General features: G+C 46.1%; 2 protein-coding genes across 4 annotated transcripts in view; one reads left to right on the top strand and one right to left on the bottom strand.

Moving 5' to 3' along the window:
- WDR82 (WD repeat domain 82) overlaps nt 1-13,730 on the top strand; it is a 28,182-nt gene extending 14,452 nt beyond the window's left edge. Inside the window, 7 exon segments of the mRNA XM_023746968.1 lie at nt 7,179-7,278; nt 7,760-7,811; nt 7,814-7,902; nt 8,307-8,462; nt 8,884-8,953; nt 10,159-10,301; nt 12,607-13,730. Coding sequence (XP_023602736.1) covers nt 7,179-7,278; nt 7,760-7,811; nt 7,814-7,902; nt 8,307-8,462; nt 8,884-8,953; nt 10,159-10,301; nt 12,607-12,636 — 640 coding nt within the window. The 3' untranslated portion in view covers nt 12,637-13,730.
- A 4,350-nt stretch (nt 13,731-18,080) lies between these two features.
- PPM1M (protein phosphatase, Mg2+/Mn2+ dependent 1M) lies at nt 18,081-21,640 on the bottom strand. Of its 3 annotated transcripts, XM_006106157.3 has the most exons (9): nt 21,351-21,630; nt 20,945-21,199; nt 20,384-20,496; nt 19,965-20,049; nt 19,751-19,869; nt 19,522-19,585; nt 19,192-19,299; nt 18,938-19,086; nt 18,081-18,628 (listed from the first exon to the last, which is right to left on the bottom strand). In XM_006106157.3, the coding sequence occupies exons 1-9, from the start codon at nt 21,516-21,518 to the stop codon at nt 18,484-18,486; spliced, it is 1,206 nt and encodes a 401-aa protein (XP_006106219.1). In that variant the 5' UTR covers nt 21,519-21,630; the 3' UTR covers nt 18,081-18,483. The 3 variants fall into 3 exon arrangements, with proteins under 3 accessions (XP_006106219.1, XP_023602737.1, XP_023602738.1); XM_023746969.1 differs by lacking the exon at nt 19,192-19,299 and having other exon boundaries at nt 21,351-21,634; XM_023746970.1 differs by lacking the exons at nt 18,938-19,086; nt 19,522-19,585 and having other exon boundaries at nt 21,351-21,640.
- Between the last annotated feature and the right edge of the window lie 811 nt (nt 21,641-22,451).

The raw sequence follows: 22,451 nt of genomic DNA, 5'->3' as shown, positions 1-22,451 counted from the left end.
ACATAAATTTAAATTGTTACCGGAAAGGGGACCTGGTCCTTGGTGGTTCTGCCTAGGCCCAGCCTGTAGTGCGTGGGTTCTTCATGCAGGAAAAATTTCACAACATGAAGTCCAGGTGAATTTTAGAGGATGTTTATTAAAGCTGGGACAATGAAACAAGGAAGGGCTGGGAAAATGAGCCTAGGCTGGTCTGCTTTGGCTCACTAAGAAGTCAGAGAAAAGGGGGCCTTGGGTACAGGCTCTGGGGGTTTGCCGGGGATGATCTGCCACTGCCCATTGCTGTCCTCGTTGCAAGCCTTGTGGGGGTCCCTTGGAGTTCAGGAGATACATGCCTAGGGGAAAGAAGTAGGAAGGAGAACGCAGGCTGGGAACTTTGTTTTGAGGGGTTTTAAAGGCTGGGTGTTTAGGGGAAGTCTCAGGAGAGAATCTCAATAGAATATTGATCAGCTTTATGCTGATGTACCAAAATGAGGTTTATTCTCTTCATCTGTCCTTGGTTGTGGTTAGCAAATGGCACTAATTGGATTTCTGCTGTCACCCTGCATAGAGTGATTTAAGCTATTTACCCTCTGGTTAGGAGGAGAAGTGTGAAACATTTACTCAAGTGTCCCTGGTTTAGGGAAGATAGGATATATTAGATCTGTGGTCGCCAACCGGTGGTCCTTGAGGTCTGAAAGGTTGGCGACCACTGGTTTAAGGAAACCTTTGGAGCAGTGGTCACCAACTGTTGGTCCGTAGACCACTGCTGGTCTGTGAGGTCTGAAAGGTTGGTGACCGCTGTACTAGATGGCTGTAACTGCTTGGCATCTTGATTTTCTAGATGGTTGCAAACTGCTGTTTAACAGTCTGATCTTAGTTTCCCTAGTCCACTTGTCCTGGTTTACTGGCCTGTCTCAAAATCACAGTTAAAATGTAATTAGGAAAAATGGTAGATTAAAGATATTCAGTGGAAACCTATGTAATAAAAATACAGTTAGCATTTAGGAACCCTAATGAAAGGGATATCTATATATATATATGAAGCCTCCCAGTAAGGTGGTCCCATTTCAGCAGGTTTTTGCTCTATACAAACATTCTATGTGGGGATCTTAATGAGGATGCAACAGAATAATTGTCCTTTGTTACTTTTAAAAGTCAAGAAGCTTGTTTCCTTATCCTGTTTGGTAGTGTAGGTTGCTTCTCTGTCTCCTTTGCCAATTTCCTCATTTTTTTCTCTAGTTTGTCAAGTTTTAGTTGAATGTTAAATACATTTTTCCCTTGGATGATATTTAAATCACAGGGAGTGGGTTATTTCCTCCTGCTTTTATTTGCAAATGTCCAGAAACCAAGTAAGGCTTGGAGTGGTAGAGTACCCTGACAGGCTGCACTCTGATTGGGCAGGGCATTTCTCTGTTGCTGAAAGTAAGAGGCGGCAGCTGTTGATTACGGTAGTGCCAGACAGTGAATGGCTTGTGACAAGTAGATGTTTTTGTTTGTGATCAAATTAATGTTCACTAATGTACTGTTGTCTATAATTGAGTTGATTGCAGTTGTTCAAAATTCTTTCCAGTTTTCCCAGTTGTCCAATCTCTTGACCACCTGATTCTTATTAGTAGAAGACTTTGTCCCTCTCTTTGACAAAATCAAGGCCATCCAAAATAAGTTCTTTTCAAATTCTATTTCACCTAAATTCTGCTCTTCCTTCGAACTCTTTCCTTGAAAAAAGAGTAGCCTTTCTTCCTTGACAAAACCAACCACTGTTTGCTTTCATCTCATTAACTGGATATTTCCTTGCTGTCTAAAAACTTACTTGGTCTCTTATCTTAAATCTATTTCTGGAGCCTATCACCCACTCCTTTTCACTGTCAAATATGAGTAATTTGCATACTCCTGTCTTCACCGTCTAGTCCCAGAGTCATGTATGGGGGTTTTTCTAAGCTGTTTTACTTCCCGTTCCCTGCTGCCTCCAGTTAAAATTCATTGCCCTGGGCTTTTTTGGAGGTGCTCAACTTTTCAGTAAAACATTTTTTCCCCAGTTTGCAGCTGACTTTTCCCACTATTCTCTCACTATTCTTGGCTTCTCTTTCTCCTTTTGGCTCTAAAATATATAAGGTTCTATCCTAGCCGTTCCCCCTTCTTGGTATTTAAAAAAAATATCTCCCCTGATTTCATTCATGTCTACTCAGATGTCTTCCCAAATCAGTATTTTTAGCCCATGTCTGTCATGATTTCCAGACTCAACTTCCACCTACAGGTTTTATACACATCTGTGCAGATGTTTTTTCCATGCCCCCCACCTGACAGGTCCAACACTCCATCCATCATTGTTCTATTTTCCTTGAGTCATCTCCTCTCTGTCTACCTCATGTTTCTTCATGTCTGTTCCTATCAATTCTCTGGACTCAAAGCCTCTGTTGTCTCTTGACTCCCTTTCCCCTCCCTTCACATTCAGTGAGATGTTAAATCCTATTGATTCTATCTAGCTTTAATCCCCTGTGTCGCTCTCCTCCCTACTCTCTCCTTTGCTTCTGTTCTGGCTTATGTCCTGTCAGGTGAATTATTGTCAAATCCTAATTAATCTCCCCATCCCTCACAATCCTGCTTTAGCACCCTGTATTATAGTTCTGACCACAACATCCCTCAGGAAGCCTTAAATGCTCTCCACATTTGCCTACTCCTTTCCCTTGGACTCAGGTTCTCCTTCCTCTGGCTCTGACTTTTTCCCCAGCATTATCACTCAATTGCAGTGAATTGAACACGTGCCGCATGCCTTCCTATCTTGCACCTTCTGGAAAGGTGTTTCCCATTGAAATCATGTTTACCACAGGTAATGCTTCTTCCAGGAAGCCTTCCCTGGCCTTCTCTTGGAGTTGTCTGGACTAGATAGTTAAGCTTCCATAGAGTTGAGGTATTATTCCTCTTTGTGTTCCCTGTACCTCTCAGCATAAAGTTTTTTTGCCAAGGTGGACTTCCTCTGAGCTATTGACCTGAATGCTGTGGCATAAAATTGCATGTCTATATGCATTTTGCTTACTCTGTTTTAATTATCACCTTAGCATTCCCAGGAAATTTTGGCTTATAGTATATTTTAAATTTTTGAGTTGGGGAGCTAGTGTAAATGTTACATTGGAAGATATTTTTTTTTTTAAGAAAAATTTTAAAAAACGTAAATGGTAAGGAAAGTAAATTTTTTTCATTTTCTGTTCATGGTGTACATTTTAATTGTTTCTAGTAGAACCAAAAACCTCCTGAACCCCTTTCAGTATCATTCAAAACTTGAATTTCCTCTATGTCTAGATTTTAAAAATCTATTTACAAATGAGCTGTGCAGTTCAGTCACCTTTTTTACTTCAAGCTTTTCTTTGTCAAAATGAAACAGTACAATATGCATATTTCCTTTATAATTTTTAAAAAGTTTTTTTATTGATTTTTAGAGAGAAGAAGGGAGAGAAAGAGAGAGAGAGAGAAACATTGTTGTTCCACTTATTTATGCATTTATTGGTTGGTTCATGTATGTGCTCTGACCAGAGATCAAACCTGCAACCTTGGTGTTTTGGGACAATGCTGTAACCAACTGAGCTACCCAGCCAGGGCTCCTCTATACCTATAGTCTTGATTTGTGATACCAGCTGCTAGATCTATGAAGTGTTTTGCAGTCAAGCTAGAATATGGAACTATTCATCCATACACCCAGAAGAGCCACCTGAATGTCTACTTTCACAAGGGCTTTCTTCATAGGCGATATGGTAGAGTCACAGTCACTGTACAGGTCAGAGCTCACACCTCAAGAACCCCATGGTCAGGGCCATGGTATGCCCTGGGAGGCAGGTAAAGTGGTGCCACGTGTGGTCCTTCTCTGCAGGCCAGGCCCAAATGCTGGGGAAATGGAGGAGGGTGTCTCTTCAGAGCACAGAATGGCAGAGCAAGAACACCAGCAGAGAGGACAGGAGAGCTCAGGATGAGTCCTTGGAAGAAATATTTTTCAGTGAGCGATTCTGTTTTTTAAAAAAAATTGATTTCAGAGAGGAAGGGAGAGGGAGATAGAGATGGAAACATCAATGATGAGAGGAAAATCATCAATTGATTTCCTCCTGCACGCCCCCTACTGGGGATTGGGCCTGCAACCCAGGCATCTGTGCCCTGACTGGGAATCAAACTGTGACCTCCTGGTTCATGGGTCAATGCTCAACTATTGAGCTACCCAGCTTGACAGTGGGTAATTCTTAATGGGATAATCATAAAAAGGGACCTATATCAAAAATATAGTTGCTGGTAGCACAGGCCTGTGGCTCTGTAAGTGTAATGCCCAAATTAGCAGTCTCACTATCACCTAGGTCAGTGGGCTGAGGTCTGAGAATTCAAGTTTCTAACAAGCTCCTAGGACCTAGGTCAGTGGTTGGCAAACTGCGGCTCGCGAGCCACACACGGCTGTTTGGCCCCTTGAGTGTGGCTCTTCCACAAAATACCGACTTCTGCGTATATAAAATAAATATCAAAAATATAAATCTTTGTTTTACTATGGTTGCAAATATCAAAAAATTTCTATATGTGACATGGCACCAGAGTTGAGTTAGGGTTTTTCAAAATGCTGACACGCCGAGCTCAAAAGGTTCGCCATCACTGTCCTAGGAGCTTGTTAGAAACTTGAATTCTCAGACCTCCGCCCAGACCTGTTGGATCAGTCCTGTGAGTGACCTCAGTGATCAGTGTGAGCCCACCCTCCAGCCATGCTGGTGCCACTCTGGTGTAGACTTTTAGTCTAGACCACAGACCACTCATTAAGTACCCCATATAGTTCAGTACCATAAATTCACCCTTTTAAAGTAAACAGTTCAGCGGTTTTCAGTACACTTACAAAGCTGGGCATCCATTCCACTATCTTAATTCCAGAACATTTTCATCACCCTAAAGAGAAACCTTGTACCCTTTCACATTCCCTGGCAACTACTAATCTACTTTCTGTCTCCATAGCTTTGCCTCTTCTAGACATTTTGTATAAATAGAATCAGACAGTATGTGGCCTTTTGTGTTTGTCACTTACCATGTTTCCAAGGTTCATACATACTGTATGTAACATGAATCAGTACTTTATTTAAAAAAAAATATTTTATTGATTTCTTACAGAGAGGAAGGGAGAGGGTTAGAGAGTTAGAAACATCGATGAGAGAAACATCGACCAGCTGCCTCCTACACACTCCCTACTGGGGATGTGCCTGCAACCAAGGTACATGCCCTTGACCGAAATCGAACCTGGGACCCTTGAGTCCGCAGGCCGACGCTCTATCCACTGAGCCAACCTGGTTAGGGCAGTACTTCATTTTTTAATGCTGAATAATATTCTGTTGTATGGATACATACCACATTTTGCTTATCCATTCATTAGTTGATGGACATTTGGGTTTCCAGTTTTGGGCTATTTTGAATAATGCTGCTGTGAGCATACATGTACTTTCTTTGTGTGGACATTTTAATTTTTCTTGTAATTTCTGGGTCATAGCAACTCTAGTTTTTTGAGGAACTATAAACCTTTCCCAAAGGAACTGTGCCATTTTACATTCCCACCAGCAATGTATGAAAATTCCAACTTCTCCACATCCTCACCATCATTTGTTATCTCTCTCTTTTTTCCCGTTATTTCTCTTTTAGATTATAGTTATGCTGGTGGTTGTGAAGTGGTATTTCATTGTGTTTTGATTTGCATTGGAATCATACATTTTTATGCTATAGCTTTAAGTTGCGTTTTTCATTATATTAGTTGGCTTTTTATTATCCAGATTGCTTGTGTAGTGTGTTCCTTAAAATGGCAGTGTGGGGAGAACAGGTTTACCAGGTGTACCGGTTAATAATGCGGATTTTTTTCAATAGATGGAGTTACACATTTGTTGATATATATACGATTTGATATGTATGCCATTTTGTTGTATTGACTTCAAGCTTCAAAACTTCATGTGTCAAATTTGCTGAAGGTGTTAACATCATAGATATTTTTACGCTTAAAAATGTCAAATTTCATGCCAAAAAAAGCATTTGTGGGAAGTTTTAAGTCATCACTTTATTTTGAAGAAAAAGTGATCGTATATTTCAGGAAGCTTATAAAGGTGAACATGCTCCATCTCAAGATACTTGTGAATGCTGGTTTAAACGCTTTAAAAGTGATGATTTCGATGTGAAAGACAAAGAACGTCCAGGTCAACTGAAAAAGTTTGAAGACGAACAGTTACAAACATTATTGGATGAAGATGCATGTCAAACTCAAAAACAACTTGCAGAAAGATTAAATGTTGCTCAGCAAACATTTTCCAATTGTTTACAAGCAATGGGGAAGATTTTAAAGGAAGGAAAATGGGTGCCACATCAACTGAATGAAAGACAAATGGAAAACCGAAAAGTCATCAGTAAGATGTTGCTTCAACGGCACGAAAGAAAGTCTTTTTTTGCATCGAATTGTGACTGGCGATGAAATAAAGTGAATTTATTTTGAGAATTCCCAAATGCACAAAATCATGGGTTGATCCAGGTCAACCATCAACATCACCTGCAAGGCCAAAATTGTTTCGGAAAGAAGACAATGCTCTGAGTTTGGTGGGATCCAGAAGGTGTGGTGTATTATGAGCTTCTAAAACAGGTGAAGCCATTAATACTGATCGCTACCGACAACAAATAATCAATTTGAATCATGTTTTGATCGTGACCAGAATGTGCCAGAAGACATGGCAGAGTAATTTTGCTTCATGATAACGCACCATCACACACTTCAAAACCAGTTAAAGACACTTTAAAAGATCTTGCCTGGGAAGTATTAACCCACCTGCAGTATTCACCAGACCTTGCTCCTTCAGATTACCACTTGTTCCGATCGATGACACACGCACTTTCTGAGCAGCGCTTCAAAATGTACGAAGACGTGGAAAATTGGGTCTCTGAATGGTTATCCTCAAAACAAGAAAAGTTCTATTGGGATGGTATCCACAAATAACCTGAAAGATAAAAGGGAAATGTGTAGCTAACGATGGACATTACTTTGAATAAAGCACTTTTTGATATTTCTCTTGAAATTATCGTGTTTTCTTTGATTATGGAATCCGTCATTATTAACCGGTACACCTAGTATATATGTAAGCCGGTAGAGTGGTTTAAGGTTCACATCCAGTTTTTGTAAATATTTTGCTTCAACTCTTATTTATCTCAATGCATTTCAGGGTGGTGGCCTTGTCCATGTCACCTGTGGATGACACTTTCATTTCTGGGTCTCTTGATAAGACCATTCGACTCTGGGATCTCCGGTCTCCTAACTGCCAGGTAATGGTACCTCACAGTTACACTTTGAGTGTTATGTATGGTAGGCACTGTCATCAACTCTCCCTCTCAAGGAAAGGGGAAAGCATTGGTTCTATTCTGGGATCCCAGAGTCTTTTTAAAAAACTTTGGAGAAAATCTGATTTCCTGGTAGGTAGCTGGTAATTAAGCATATGCCCTAATCCAGTGCATATTGCATTATGCTCTGTGGCTTATTGTTTTAAAAATGTTTTCCTGGAGCCTTTTAGCCTCAGATTTGTTACTTGGATTTAGTGGCTATAAAATACAGTTAAGGTTGATCTGAAATCAGTTGTATGGAGACCTGTTTTTTTTAAATAAAAGCTTCATTTCAGTTTTACTTTTTCACTTCTGTAGGTAGGCTGGTATCTATTTGTGTGTCTCTTAGTTTTCTTTGGGAAAAGTAAATTTTATAGTGATAAGACCCTAGGTTCATTAACTTTTTTTCTTATTTCTGTTTTCTTAGGGCCTCATGCATCTACAGGGCAAGCCAGTTTGTTCTTTTGATCCAGAAGGGTTAATTTTTGCTGCCGGTGTCAATTCTGAAATGGTCAAACTCTATGACCTTCGCTCTTTTGATAAGGTAAATCCTTAAGCTCTCTTGATATTGTGGAAGATTCGGTGGGTGAGATGGACATTTTAAGAACCTTTTTAAAAACATATATTTTTATTGATTTCAGAGAGGAAAAGAGAGGGAGAAATAGAAACATCAATGATGAGAGAAAATCATTGATCTGCCTTCGTCCCCTACTGGGGATCGAGCCTGCAACCCCGAGTTGGACCCAAGACCCTTTAGTTTGCAGGCTGATGCTCTATCCACTGAGCCAAACCAGCTAGGGCTTTAAGAACCTTTTCTATGATAGAGAGGTATATGGTAGATATTGGAGAGTGTCATAGCAGCAGTTCATCCTTTGCTTTCCCTAGTCAAAAAGGAATCCAAAGGGGATAGAATAAGAGCTCTGGCAGAAGGAATTATTGATGTGCATTGGGGCTGCTGCTTTTATCTTTTGCAGGGGCCATTTGCAACATTTAAGATGCAGTACGATCGGACTTGTGAGTGGACAGGACTTAAGTTCAGCAATGATGGCAAACTCATCCTCATCTCCACCAATGGCAGCTTCATTCGTCTCATTGATGCATTCAAGGGAGTGGTGATGCACACGTTTGGGGTGAGCTGACATAGCTGTTTCCATGTTCCTATCTCCTGGGCTGAGAGTTGTGTTCACTGGTTAGTGGAGACAAACAGCTATCCTTGACTCACTGATTGAGGCACAGGCTTACATTTTGTTCCTATATATGAACTTACTTCCCTTGGATTCTGAGACATTCCCTTATCACCCAGTGACCCAAGTTTAGTGTTTAGATGTCTTATAATTCCTGACCATAAACGTTTTCTTGCCCTCTTGAATCTGGAGCTAGAGTAGGGGGTGAATGGTAAAGGGTGGGGCCACGTTTGGAAACTTGGTGCTGTTGTGCATGAGAAGAGGGTTTCACAGAAAGGAAGGTGATGAGTCTGCTGGGTCAGTGTTTCTAGGCAGTTATTTTTTTGTTAATGGCACTTTGGCAAGAGAACTGTTCTGTTTTTTTTAGGGTTATGCCAACAGCAAAGCTGTCACACTGGAGGCCTCATTTACTCCGGATTCCCAGTTTATTATGATCGGTAAGTGCTCTTTATACCCTTTGGGAGTTATTTTTTTAATACTGAAGTTTTGTTTCTATTATTTTTGTTAATTTTAACTAATTAAGATAATATTTGTTATCCTTTTGTTAAGATGTTCTCAGATTTCTGTGTATCACTGTATGCCAAAGGTATAGTGTCTTTAAACTATTCTGACTTTGCAGTTCTTTACTGGGAACTGGCATTAATGTTTGTCTTTCCTGGACTAGCGTTAGAGTTAAACTCTACAAGCACCATCTTATTAGTAATACTAACTTTCTGATATAATCCTGCTTTCAATCATTTTTTAAGTATATTTTTTATTGTTGATAGTTTTATAGATATATCCCATTTTTTCCCCCTTGACCTCCCTCCTCCCTGTCCTAGCCACCCCCCAGGTCTTCACTGTCCTATTGCCTGTGTCCATGGGCTATACATACAAGTATATGAGTTCTTTGGTTTATCTCTTCTCATCCCCCCATTTCAGTCATCTTAATGGCTAGGTGTTGGTGGTGTAATGATATTCAGCCTCCATTTAAAAAAATGTTTTTATTGATTTTAGGGAGAGAGGAAGGGAGAGGGAGAAACATCAACATTGATCAGCTGCCTCCTGCATGCCTCTATTGGGGATCGAGCCGACAACCCAGGCATGTGCCCTGACAGTGACCTTGGTGCATGGGTTGATTGATGCTCAACCATTGTGCCATACCAGCTGGATTTAAATACCAGCCTCCATTTTTAATGAGAAAACTGAAGTCAGAGGGGAAGTTATTTGCTTAGGAACAAATAACTAGGATCAAGATTAATTCCCAGAGTGTTCTTTCTTCACCGCTTCTCCTCCCTTTCAATTTCTGCTGAGGACTGGGTCCTGAAACATGACTTCTTTCTACATGCCAATCTATGTCTCTTTCCCACTCCCCCCCCCTTTTTTTAAAAAATATATTTTTATTGATTTCAGAGAGGAAGGGAGAGGGAGAGAGAGATAGAAACATCAATGACGAGAGAGAATCATTGATTGGCTGCCTCCTGCACATCCCCAACTGGGGATTGAGCCCACAACCCAGGCATGTGTCCTTGACCGGAATTGAACCTGGGACCCCTCGGTCCGCAGTCCGATGCTCTACCCGCTGAGCCAAACCAGCTAGGGCTCCCACTTCCCTTTTTATTGTGCTTTGAGCTGTTGTGTGTTCCTTGATCATTCTATTCAGGTTCAGAGGATGGCAAGATCCATGTCTGGAATGGAGAGAGCGGTATAAAAGTAGCTGTGTTGGATGGCAAACATACAGGCCCCATTACCTGTTTGCAGTTCAACCCCAAGTTCATGACCTTTGCCAGCGCATGTTCCAACATGGTATGTGAACAATGGGAGATGTCCTTCAGTTGGGTTGTGGGTGTTTCAACGAGCACAGCAAGCTGTGTTCTAAATAGGTTCATTACAAGCACCCAAGTTTGTTTCTCAGCTGTTGTTTCCATTTTTCACCTCTTACTCTCTGATCTCTGGTTGGGCTGGCCTTTCATTTTTACTCTTCTTTCTATGATCTGGGATCACCTGTGAGCTCTCCGGAGATCTTTTTTTTTATTTTATTAAATCTTTATTGTTCAGATTATTACATTTGTTCCTCTTTTTTCCCCCCCATAACTCCCCTCCTTCCAGCTCCCACCCCACCCTCCGCCCTCACTCCCCACCCACTGTCCTCATCCATAGGTGCACGATTTTTGTCCAGTCTCTTCCCGCATCTCCCACACCCCTTTCCCCCCCAAGAATAGTCAGTCCATTCCCTTTCTATGTCCCTGATTCTATTATAATCACCAGTTCATTCTGTACATCAGGTTATTTATTCACTTGATTCTTAGATTCACTTGTTAATAGATGCATATTTGTTGTTCATAATTTGTATCTTTACCTTTTCCTTCTTCTTCCTCTTCTTAAAGGATACCTTTCAGCATTTCATATAATACTGGTTTGGTGGTGATGAACTCCTTTAGCTTTTCCTTATCTGTGAAGCTCTTTATCTGACCTTCAATTCTGAATGATAGCTTTGCTGGATAAAGTAATCTTGGTTGTAGGTTCTTGCTATTCATCACTTTGAATATTTCTTGCCACTCCCTTCTGGCCTGCAAAGTTTCTGTTGAGAAATCAGCTGACAGTCGTATGGGTATTCCCTTGTAGGTAACTGAGTTTCTTTCTCTTGCTGCTTTTAAGATTCTCTCTTTGTCTTTTGCTCTTGGCATTTTAATGATGATGTGTCTTGGTGTGGTCCTCTTTGGATTCCTTTTGTTTGGGGTTCTATGTGCTTCCTGTACTTGGAAGTCTATTTCTTTCACCAGGTGGGGGAAGTTTTCTGTCATTATTTCTTCAAATAGGTTTTCAATATCTTGCTCTCTCTCATCTTCTGGTACCCCTATAATTCTGATGTTGGTACGTTTGAAGCTGTCCCAGAGGCTCCTTACACTATCTTCATATTTTTGGGTTCTTTTTTCATTTTGCTTTTCCGGTTGGGTGTTTCTCGCTTCTTCGCATTTCAAATCTTTGACTTGATTCTTGCGCTCCTCTGGTCTGCTGTTGGGAGTCTGTATAATATTCTTTATTTCAGTCAGTGTATGCTTACTTTCTAGATGGTCCTTTATCACACCATCGAGGGTCTCATTAGATTTCCTGTACATCTCATCAAGTTTATCGACAGACTCTAGAAGCCTCTTGAGAGACCTCAAAAGTGTGGTTCTGAACTCAATATCCTCCCTTGATAGTTTTGTCCTGTTTCTTTGTCTCCGCATTTTTTACGCTTTCTTGATACACCCCCTAGTGGTCTTTGTGCGCAATCTTGTTGTAGTTAAGCCTTGATTGTTGTAGTTAATACTAGAGGGATTTGACCTCCAGGCCGACTGGCTGTGATAATCAGCTGTCTCTCCGGAGATCTTAAGCCAGTTTTAGCTCTGGCTCCTGGTTTTATGCCCAAACTACCTGGGCTATGCTTTGACAGCTTTTTGGCTTCTTAAAATACTTTGAACAAGCCTTTTGTGGTTGTAACCTATAAGTTTTCCATTTCTCAGTTTATCGCTGAATTCCTCAGAAATTCTTACAGTTGATCATAACTCACCACTTGGAAAATTTTCTCCAGGCTGTGTCTCTTCCTAGATAACACTGGCAGAACAAAGCATCATGAGTCTCAGCCACCAGTTTCCCCTTGGCATCTTCTAAACCTACCTGGATATTTGGAGGATGAGGCACTTACCCAGAACACATTACCTTCCTGCCCCCCACCCCCCCTCCTAAGAAAACCTAAAAAAAAAATGCATCAAAACCATCCAGTCCAATCCTCATTTTTACAGATCAGGAAGGTAGGGCCTTTCTGAGGGTCACTTGGTACATTAGTATGAGGCCAGGTTACCCAGATGCCTACCTCCTGGTCAGCACTCCTTTTTATCCTTACCCCTGGGCCACTGTGGTAAGGATAAAAAGGGTAGCAGTATTGGAGGGAAACAGAACCGTGTAAAGTGGAGTGTTTCTCCATAGATTGCCAGAGTCGGTTGTTTGGGAGGGAAGGCCACCAGCCATAAGGGTTGGACAGCTTGACGCTGTGGGAAAGGGTAGAAGAGCCCTTAGTAGTAAAGAGAGCGACTTGGCTTTTTAAAGTTGACTTATGTTCTTTTTCCAGGCCTTCTGGTTGCCCACCATTGATGACTGATCCTGATGCTGTTTGGCTATTTCTGTACAGTGAGTGTGGCCAGCAGGAAAAAACTCAGAGGGACTGATCTAATATTGGGACTGGATCATTTGACTGGGCTGGAGAGCATCCTTCCACATGGCCTTCCCATGGATGTGCTGTACATCTGCTCAAAAGAAAAAAAAAAGTACTTTGCCAAGCTTCTTCAAAAGGACTTTTGGTGGGGCAGATTCAATTGGGACTCAGATTTTCTAGCTGTCAACTGCACCAAGCTCCTCCAGAGGATGACCAGACTCATGATTAGGGTATAGTGGGGCCCTTAAGGCGCCTTCAATTTTGAATGTATTTGCTGCTGAGGAGCTGGTGAAGTTATTCTGCACATCCCCTCTCCTACCCCCATAAATGCATGGGAAGCCACAGTCCTGGTTTTGAGATGCTAGAGCAGCTCAGTGCCCCTTGCCCTCACCCTGCATGTCTTATTACTGGGTCTCCCTGTGTCATTGTGGTATAATCCACAACCATATGTTACTTAGGTGCCAAACATTTACAGAAATAAGTCTTCATATATCTTGGGGTCAGAAAGGGACAGATACAGAAAGACCTTGTTTGCTAGGAAGAGTCAAGTTATAGTCATTTGAGGATGGGTGACCTAGACATGCCTCAGGCTCTGGGTTTTAGGTGGGAAAAGACCCAAGAACCTGAAAGGGAGGAAGGAGTAGCAGGTGAGTTCCTAGGACTGGGAGGTATAGCAGTAGCCTAGTGTGGTCCCTTCTCATCAAGACAAACCAGTGGTCCTCCTGGGTGCCTACCCAGTGTGGTTGTGTACAAAAGCAAGGGAGTCTATTTTTGTACATGAGATACATCACACTTTCCTGTGGGGCCAGTATTGTGGAGTGAGTTTGAGTTGTTTACACTGATGCCTTCCCTGCCCACCACAAGTTGTGTACATAGTCTTCTGATGATACCATCCCTTCCCAGCTCTTAACCATGAGCTGGCTCCAGGCCTGTGTTATATGTTATATTAGCCTTTTTATATATGATCTTGGATTTCTGTTGTTTGTATTTTAGCACAGTGTGTACACCTTCATTTAAATATATCTGTGTATGTGCATACATATATATGTATACTAGAGGCCCAGTGCACGACATTTGTGCACTGGGGTGGGGGTCCCTCAGCCCGGCCTGCACCCTCTCGCAGTCCAGGACCCCTTGGGGGGTATCCGCCTGCCGGCTTAGGCCCGCTCCCTGCGCAGAGAGTGAGAGTAAGCCGGCAGGCGGATATCCCCCAAGGGGTCCTTAGTGCTGCTACGGAGGCGGGAGAGACTCCCGCCGCCGCCGCTATGCTCACCAGCCGTGAGGCCAGCTTTCTTGCTGAGCGGTGCTCCCCCTGTGGGAGCGCACTGACCCCCAGGGGGCAGCGCCTGCTTTGAGCATCTGCCCCCTGGTGGTCAGTGCGTGTCATAGCGACTGGTCGTTTCATCTTTCAGTCGATTTGCATATTAGGGTTTTATTATATAGGATAGGGTGTATGTATGCATATATATATAAAATACCTGTTTCTTGGAGTTTAGCCGAAGAACAGCCTGGGGGAAAGACTGCATCCTTGCTAATAGTGTTTGCCACAAGTGTTTGTGAGTCTTCCCTATTACATTTTCCCTTAGGAGACTTAACGGAGCAAAGCTCCAAGTGTTTGCTATTCCCATGGCAGCTAATTGAGGGTCTTGGGACGACTCCCTTGTGTTCATCAAGCCGCACTTTGGGGCCCTCTCTGCAGTATTAGCCCCCTTTTTTGCCTGGTGATACTCTGTCTGCACCTTTATATGTGTGACAGTCACTTTTGCATGCCTTCTGTGTCTGGCTTACAGTATTTGGGGACAGGATGCTGGAACCACGGCATTTTCAGTTTGAGGCTTTACCAATTACACGTCACTCCTGTTTACCTGTTATGTCTTCTTTCTTGTTTCTGTTCCTTGCCTTCTCTTGGGAGAGGGAGGGGTCCTGATCAGGGTTGAGATGAGCTGTGGCTAGCTTATGGCTTTTCTTCCCCTGCATGGCCTTCTTAGAGCAGGATGAATGGCATCTTATTTTACTAAATTCCCAAACATTTAATTAAGCAGGTAACATACTCCCTGCTCTTCCAGAAACAGACTCAACAAGGTAATGATTTGTCCACAAGGACTTGCCCAAGAGTACATGTCTGCTAGGGGGAAAGCAAGCTATTACTGCCTCTGTTCAGCAGCAGAAATAGGCTATGAATTGCAAGCAATTACTATTTTGTTTTAGCAGTTACTTTTTTTTTTTTTTAATCTTCACCCGAGGATATTTTTTCCATTGATATTTAGAGAGGGAAGGAGGGGTAAACATCAATGTGAGAGACACATGAAATGGTTGCTTCCTGCACATGCCCCTGACCGTGGCCAGGGATTGAACCTGGCGTAGGCTGACGCTCTAACCACTGAGAACACTGGCCAGGGTGCAATTTTTGACTTGTTCTCAAACTTAAAGGTCAAGGGGCATGCATCTTTCTCAGTGTAGACTAGGACCTGCAGCTTCTGTGATACTCACTTTATATAGCTTTGCAATTTAATAGTGAAGGAAATTTTAGAAACCAAATGAACTGAGCTGTTTACTGCCCACTCCTGACTTTCCCGGGATAGAAAATTCATAGTAGGGATAACTTCAGAGAGAGTGCTTGGAACAGGGTTAACAGAAAACCTGCATAATTAACATATCTGTAACTAGAGCAGCTACCAAGCATGATTTTCCTGTCAGCAGGAAAATGAATTGTATTGAGTTGTGTGTCCAAAGCTGAGGTACCATGTCCTTTGAAAATATGCACTCATGGCCTATATAAGGACCTGGCTCCCGAGTTAGGGAGGAAAGGAAAACGACATAGCTGGAAGTGACTGGAGATGATGTGGTGGTGGGAATAAGGCAGAATAAAGAGAATAAAGGCTGTTGGCCAAAGAGGCTGAAGGCTGGGGCTGCATGGATGCTCACAGTGGAGCCAGATGTGCTTGAGTTCTTAGTGAGGAAGGGCTGCTCACCACTTTCAAGTCGGGCCAGAGCCACCGATTTGTATGCGACAGTAACAACACTGCATTGCTCAGCCACCAGCTAGTTGGTTATTATTATTATTATTATTTTTTTTTTTTTAAGAAAAACTTCTGGTTGCAATAACAATTAGTGCTTATTAAAGAAAATTTGGGAATTTTAGAAAAAATCAGTTTTCCACCCAAATGCTATCACTGTTAACCTTTTGGTGTTAAGTGTTCTAGACATTTCTGTGTGTAGATTTTTGGTGTGTTTACATAGTTGTTATTCTACTGTATATACAATTTTATGTCCCTTTTGTACTTAACATAAACATTTTTCCATGTTATCTGTCTTAAACAGAATTTTATGGCTGTAGCCTCTTCCTTTGAGTTTCGGTAGCATTGTTTGGGTCCTAGAGTTGGAGGGTGAGATGGGTTGTCTCCTGGCTCACAGTGGGCTTCGCTAAAACACTGTGTGGATGGATTGTTGGGCTTCCTGGGACTGCCTTTGACTGCCCCTGGTGACTAAGCTATGGGCTGGTGGGAGGAATCCCTAAACTCAGTCCTCAGGTGAATAGCAGCGTGAGTCTCCTCTACCCCAGCCTCTAATAAGCAACCATATGGCCAGAAATGAGTGAATGGGAAAGGCCAACCTGAGCCAACCTTGATCTTCAAAGACTTACATCTGGCATCTACCTCAGGCTACCTTTCATCCCCACTGTTATCTCAGCTCTTAATCAGAATGGCAGCCTCTATCTGGAGTAAGATTTGTCCTGCTAGGCCTTAGCTTTTGGGGGGCAAGGATAGTGGGGCCTCTTTGAGGCTCCTATGCCAGTTCTGGCAGACGGCCTGGCAATTGCTTGGTAACCCACTGCCTGGCTTGTGAGTTGGTAACTACTAGAGCCTGTATTCTAACGGCTCTATCTATCCTTGGAGCTGCAAGCACCTGCCGTGTGCCTTATTCCTGGCCCTCTCTGGACCAGAGAAGACAGTCTTAGGCCCATTACTTTGCCCATGGTCATTGGAGGTTGGCCAAGGGCTGTGAAAGGCAGCAGAGGGAACATCCCAGCTTATGAGCAGTAGGCCGTGCATAGGCTCTCCTGACAGATTGCTCAAAGAGGAAGAGACCTCACAACCCAGTGGGAGGGCTGCTGCAGCATTTGGCTCTGAGACATGAATACATAGGTCAGTGTAGCTGTCCCTGCTGCAGTCACTCCTGTCAGCTTGCTTGTAGTTGACAGACCCACTGCACCCACGCCCTTGGCTTCAGCCTTTGGTGTGAGGAGCAGGAGGATGAGCTGGCTCAGCTGTTGATATGGGCGAGAGGCAGACACAGGATGCTGCCCACACTCTTGGGGGTGGGAAACTACTGAGGAAAGGGGAAGTAAAACTCCTGCAGGTTATCCGGGCCCACTCCTGCCCTTGCCAGCTGCCAACTAGAGTCCTGAAGAGGCTGCCCAGAGGGGCTGGGGCCGACCAGTTTGTCAGGACACATGGAGGTCCAGACTGTGGACAGATGTAGGTCCAGAAATGCTGGGCTATGGAATATGACTGAAAAACGAGAAATTTTGTAGTTTTTCCTATCTTCCCTAAAAAACGTTTAGGACCTTGGTCGGTAAACTGCAGCTTGCGAGCCACATGCGGCTCTTTGGCCCCTTGAGTGTGGCTCTTCCTAAGCCTTAGGAGTACCCTAATTAAGTTAATAACAATGTACCTACCTATATAGTTTAAGTTTAAAAAATTTGGCTCTCAAAAGAAATTTCAATCATTGTACTGTTGATATTTGGCTCTGTTGACTAATGAGTTTGCCGACCACTGGTTTAGGAAATGGAGTCTAAAATGAGTTAATGGGCCGGAAAGAGGGTCTGAGAGCCTCCTCAAGGAGTTAGTAAATACATGAATTTTACCATCAATTCCAGGGCCTATTGGCCCTTGTCCTTCCTAGCTGCTGTTTAGGCTGTGAGCTACCTGATAAGAACTCATCTCAATTGTAAACCAGAATAGTGGATCAGGGAAGAGTCGAGTAAGGTTGAGGTCATGCAGGTGATTGCCTTATAACTGAACAAATATTTTCCCAGTACTTGAGTCTTGGCAAGTGCTAGATTGTAAAATAGTCTTGTTGGAAGGGTAAAAAATTAAGCTGCCCATCAAAATGCAAGCCTTGGAATTTCCATTCAAAAACAAGTTAAAAGGGCAGCCCTTCTGGTACCTCAAGCCCAGAGCTCACAGATGATGGTGGAGACCTCCTTTCTGTTCCCCAGGCAACAGTCCTCTCACTGGGGCTCACCCCAAGGTGGAAATTAGGGAGGCCACAGAAGAAAAGTGCTATATGCAAGCTTGCAAAGTAGAACTAAGATTGATTTTTTGGAAGGTAAAAGCGAAGGTAAACTGCAATGCCAAGCTGTACAGGAATTCACGATTCACAAGGGCTTTTCTGCACACAAACTTTTAATCATAGGGAGGTGATGGGGAGCAACAAAAGAAAGGCATTATTGGGGCATCAGCCTGGGGTGGGGACTGGAAGGAGCAATTGGGATGCAAGGCCAGAGGCAGGAGCAGTCATTGGAGGGAATTCCCCACTCAGCCAACTGGGACTCCTTGCCCCTTTTTGTTCTCCAGCTGCCTGCCAAAGAGAGGACCGTGGGAGCTGGGTTCTCAACACTTCAGTTCTGATTGCCTGGTATAAATAAATGCTCCTCTTGAAATGGGTGGGGGTGGGGGCAAAAGCCCTGGGCTGTGTCTGGGGCAGGCAGGCAGGCGTGCTGTTGAGCACAGTGGAGGTATGCTCACATTGCACCCAGCCTGAGTGGTTTGGGATGTGGTGTCTGAATCCTCAGTGGCCACTGCTCCCTTGGCCCTGGCTGTACAAGGGGATCACGAACACAGAGACGTCATCGTAGGACACCTGCCCTTCCCCGGTGGGACTGCCATCCTTCCCCTGTGTGCTATGTATCAGCATTTGGGCCAGCTCCGAGAACCTGTGGGGATCATCCTGCAGATGTACTCCAGGGCCGAGCAAAGAGGCAAAGCCCACCCTCAGGGAGAACTCACTGCACTGGGCTAGACACTTGGAGACCAAGCCATGCAGTCCAACTGTGGGGCCAGGCAAGCTGCAAACCTGTGAGGGCCAGATTGGACCCACAGACATCCCCACCCCTTGGAATCTAGAGACCACACTAATCCTGACCCTGCTGTGAGCCAGGCTTGCCAGTGCTGTCTTCTCAGCTGTAACTACTTGGTGTTGCTGCTGCACCCAGGCCTAGGCAGGTCCCCAGCAGTTACAGTACCTGTGTGGGTCCTCTCGATTGCCAGGGAGGAAGCTCTGCACTAGCCGTGCCACCTGCTCATTGGACAGGACATCCCAGAGCCCATCAGTTGCCATGACAACCACATCCTCCTCCTGCAGCTCCAACTGGTCCAAATCCAGCACTGTCACCTGCAAGTTAAGTCTGAGGATCCCTCAACTTTCCCTTCCTGGCTCCCACCAGCCTCATTTTCTGGGTAGATGGAAGGAAGCTGGGTTGGGCTGTTGCCCTCTCACCTGTGGGACAGAGAGCAAGAAGGGCTTGAGTTGAATGTTTGTATCCAGGACTCTGAGCTGATGGTCTCCCAGGCCCCGGGAGACGGCCAGTGTTCCCAGTAACCGAGCCTGGGGACAAGGGAGATGTGAGGTGACAGCAAATAGCCCCAGCAAATGCACAAGTAAAGCACAGAGGTGGACTGTGGTCCTCAGGCACCCTGGGCTGAGGGAGAAACATCCTGTGGCCTTGGAGCAGACCCCAAGACACCAGCCACAGCCACAGCACAAAGGAGCTCCCGCCTCTGCAGTGGGCAATTGAAGAGGGATTTTTGGAGGGGGCTGTTCACTGACCTGCCTACCCTGTCCGTGGATCAGTGGGTACTTGAGATCCGACTTCTCCACGCACTTGTAGCTCCTACCAGGAGCAGACCCAGTATCAACCCAGGCCCTACTTCCCACCTCCTCTCCCCTCAACATAGGGCCCACCCTGCCCATGTGGATGGGATTGCCCCAGGCTACAGAGCTGGGCTTAGACCCCGTGGTTCTCCCCACTGTGTCTCCCCACCCCCATCCTGCTCACCAGCCGCTCATGTAGTGATCCCTGAACAAAACTTTCTGCCCCAAGTCATCCCCCTTCAGTCGCCGAGGGAACTCCAGTCGGGTGAACTCATCAGCCAGAAGCTCAGGGTAGACAAAGGCCTGGGGTAGGGAGGCCATGCTCCGATTAGGCTCTTGTTGGTGGCTCTGCACCCAGGAGTTGAGCTCCACAGCCTCCCTCTGCTAAGGGCACCTACCAGTTGCTGGATCCGTTGTCGCTCACTCTCCGGGGTGAACTCAGAGCTCAGAGGCCGCACTTCATCTCTCCGCACCAAGATGGCCCTGGATGGGATTGGGGAGGAGAGGGAGAGGGCTGTGATGAAGCCTCCAACCTCACCCATGGCCTCCTTTCTGCTGGCCAGGGGCCTGCTCTGCCCATGCCCCCCCTGTTCGAAGCCCTCCATAACCGCCTGCAGGGTAAAGCCTCAGCCCCTTCGCTCTGTGCGCTCTCTGGCATCTACTGTCCACTCAGACTCCATACAGACCAGGTGTACAAATAGCTCAGCTAGTCAAGCCTCCCCATTTCCCTCCCTCCACTTCCAGCCCCCTTTCATTGTCCCCACTGCCTGTGCTGCCTGCCTGCCTCCCACCTGCCCCACTCTCCGAGCTCACTCACCTGCTATCTCCAGCATTGGCCACATACAGCTTCCCCTTCAGCGACACAGCCACCAGGGCTGTGCAGCCACCCACTTGGCCTGCGGCCTCCAGCTCCCGCCCGATCACCTCATCCTGGGCAAACAAAGGCCACTTTAGCTTGTGCTGCCACCATATCACTCTGTCCCCAGTGCTCATCCTGCAGTTCACTTCCCCACCAACCAGCCTGGCAGTCCTAGTCCAAAGTCTAGCTATGTCTCCAGGACCCCGTGGTCAGATCTGTGTGTATTGCTGGAGGGAGGGAAGTCCTACTCAAAAGAGTGAGAAAGGGAAGCCAGCTCCTGCACCAAGGACCAACAGGGTGTGCAACGAGATGATGCAGGTAAGAGCACATAGCACATAGTAGGCACTGGATAAATGGGAGGGATTATGATGATAATGATGGCTGTTAGTGAGGCACAAACCAACCCAATCTTGTCTTCCCAACTCAAACATCGAGGGTGACTACCACACCCAACGTCTCTCAGGTCCCTGGGGACAAAACTGTCACTCCTTTCCCAGTCAAAAACCACACTTAACTTACACATTCCTGGAAGGCGCTCTCCAGAGCCCCGATCACCAAGTCTTCTGTCCTAATGCCCTTTTCCTCAACAAACTGGGGATCACTGGGGCAGACACAACGGCCACTGAGGTGCATGGGGGGCTGAGTGGCCACCATGCCCTCTCCTATGGCCTCCAGCTGCCGGCGCAGGCAGGAGTGCAGGGTGTTGGCAGCCAGGATGGCTGCAGCTGGACCGCCGTGCCCATCAAACAGTGCCCAGTAATGACCGGTCAGGAACTGTCCAGGAAAGGACTGGTGTCAGGTTCTTCCTGGCTTCCCCAGCTGATCCTTGGCCCAGCATGGGGCACTGGGGCAAGAACTTCAGCCTGAAGTCCTAGCCCCAGTCCTGGCCCCAGCCTGTAAGAGGGGCTCAACCCGGTGTGCTCACCTCCTCTGAGCACAAGGTCAGCCACTCCTGGTCCTCTTCGGGCCCAAACTCACATCTCCGGATGCACAGCTTCCCACAGGCGGCCTGATCCTCATTGAACTCAGATTTCTCTGCATTGATGATCCTGAGGCCAGGAAGTGACCAGTGACCCTCCCGGGACACACCCATGTCCCTGTGGGCACAGAGACCAGAGCAGGTGCACAGCGAGGAGCCCTCCCTCTGGGCAATAGCCCCCACGCTGTCCCTTATGTCTGGACAAAGATGGTGTAAGTTTCTTAACTCTTCAGTGACCTAAGGCAAAACGCAGGGCCCAGCTCCTCTGAAGCCTGCCTGGGAGGTAAGGGTGGGGCTGCTGGGGAAATCTGGGGTTCCCTTGCTATTCCCCAACCCATCCTCCCGCCCCCCACCCCACCCCATCTAAGCGAGAATCCCTGTCCCACACAGCATAAGCCAGAACCCAGGGCGAGAGGGGTGTGCGGGCGTGTGTGTGTACCGGGGGAGGTATCGCCAAAGCCCACAATGCGGGCACTCCACCCAGTCTCCCTGTCTCATGTTGGAAGCCCAGGGGTGCAGGTCCTTCCCAACTTGCAACCTTCTTCTCTGAGGGAGGCCGGCGTCCCAAAGAAAGGCAGAGGTGGAGGAGGGGAAGACTGTCGGAGCCCAGAGACGAGGCAGAAGGGAGTTCGCCGCAGGTTGGGGGAGGGCGTCACTCACTCCGTTTTATGTTTCCCTAGCTCAGGCACAGGCCCCCCCGGCTGGATCAGCAGGGGTCCGGGTGAGGGGTCCCCGGGGCAGGGTCGCTGGAAGGGGAGGGTCGGGCGGGGTCGCAGGGGGCGGGACACTCACTCTGCGTAGCCTGCGTTCCAGGGCAGCGTGCGGCCGCGCGGGGGGGAAGCGCACGGGCCGGGCGTCCGGGGCGGCGCGGGGGCGTCGGGGGGTGCCCGGGGCAAGGAACCCCGAACCCGCCGCAGGAAAGCGGGGGCCCCCGGTAGGGCACGGGGCCTGGCCGCGCCGACCCGGGGCAAGCCGCGGGCCGGGGAACCGGCCCGCCGGGTTCCCCCGGGTAGGAAGCCGGCGGCGGAAACCATCCCCGGGACATTT

Source organism: Myotis lucifugus, unplaced genomic scaffold, assembly GCF_000147115.1.
Source record: "Myotis lucifugus unplaced genomic scaffold, Myoluc2.0 scaffold_774, whole genome shotgun sequence".
NCBI classification, from domain to species: domain Eukaryota; kingdom Metazoa; phylum Chordata; class Mammalia; order Chiroptera; family Vespertilionidae; genus Myotis; species Myotis lucifugus.
The sequence above is the reverse complement of the archived record's forward strand: the minus strand, read 5'-3'. Positions and strand labels throughout refer to the sequence as shown.

Coding starts and splice junctions, on each gene's coding strand:
- PPM1M (XM_006106157.3), bottom strand. CDS start 21,518: ATGGGTGTGTCCCGGGAGGGTCACTGGTCACTTCCTGGCCTCAGGATC. Junction 19,300..19,521: donor TCCACGGACAGGGTAGGCAG/GTCAGTGAACAG, acceptor CCTTGTCCCCAG/GCTCGGTTACTGGGAACACT. Junction 18,629..18,937: donor AATCGAGAGGACCCACACAG/GTACTGTAACTG, acceptor TGATCCCCACAG/GTTCTCGGAGCTGGCCCAAA.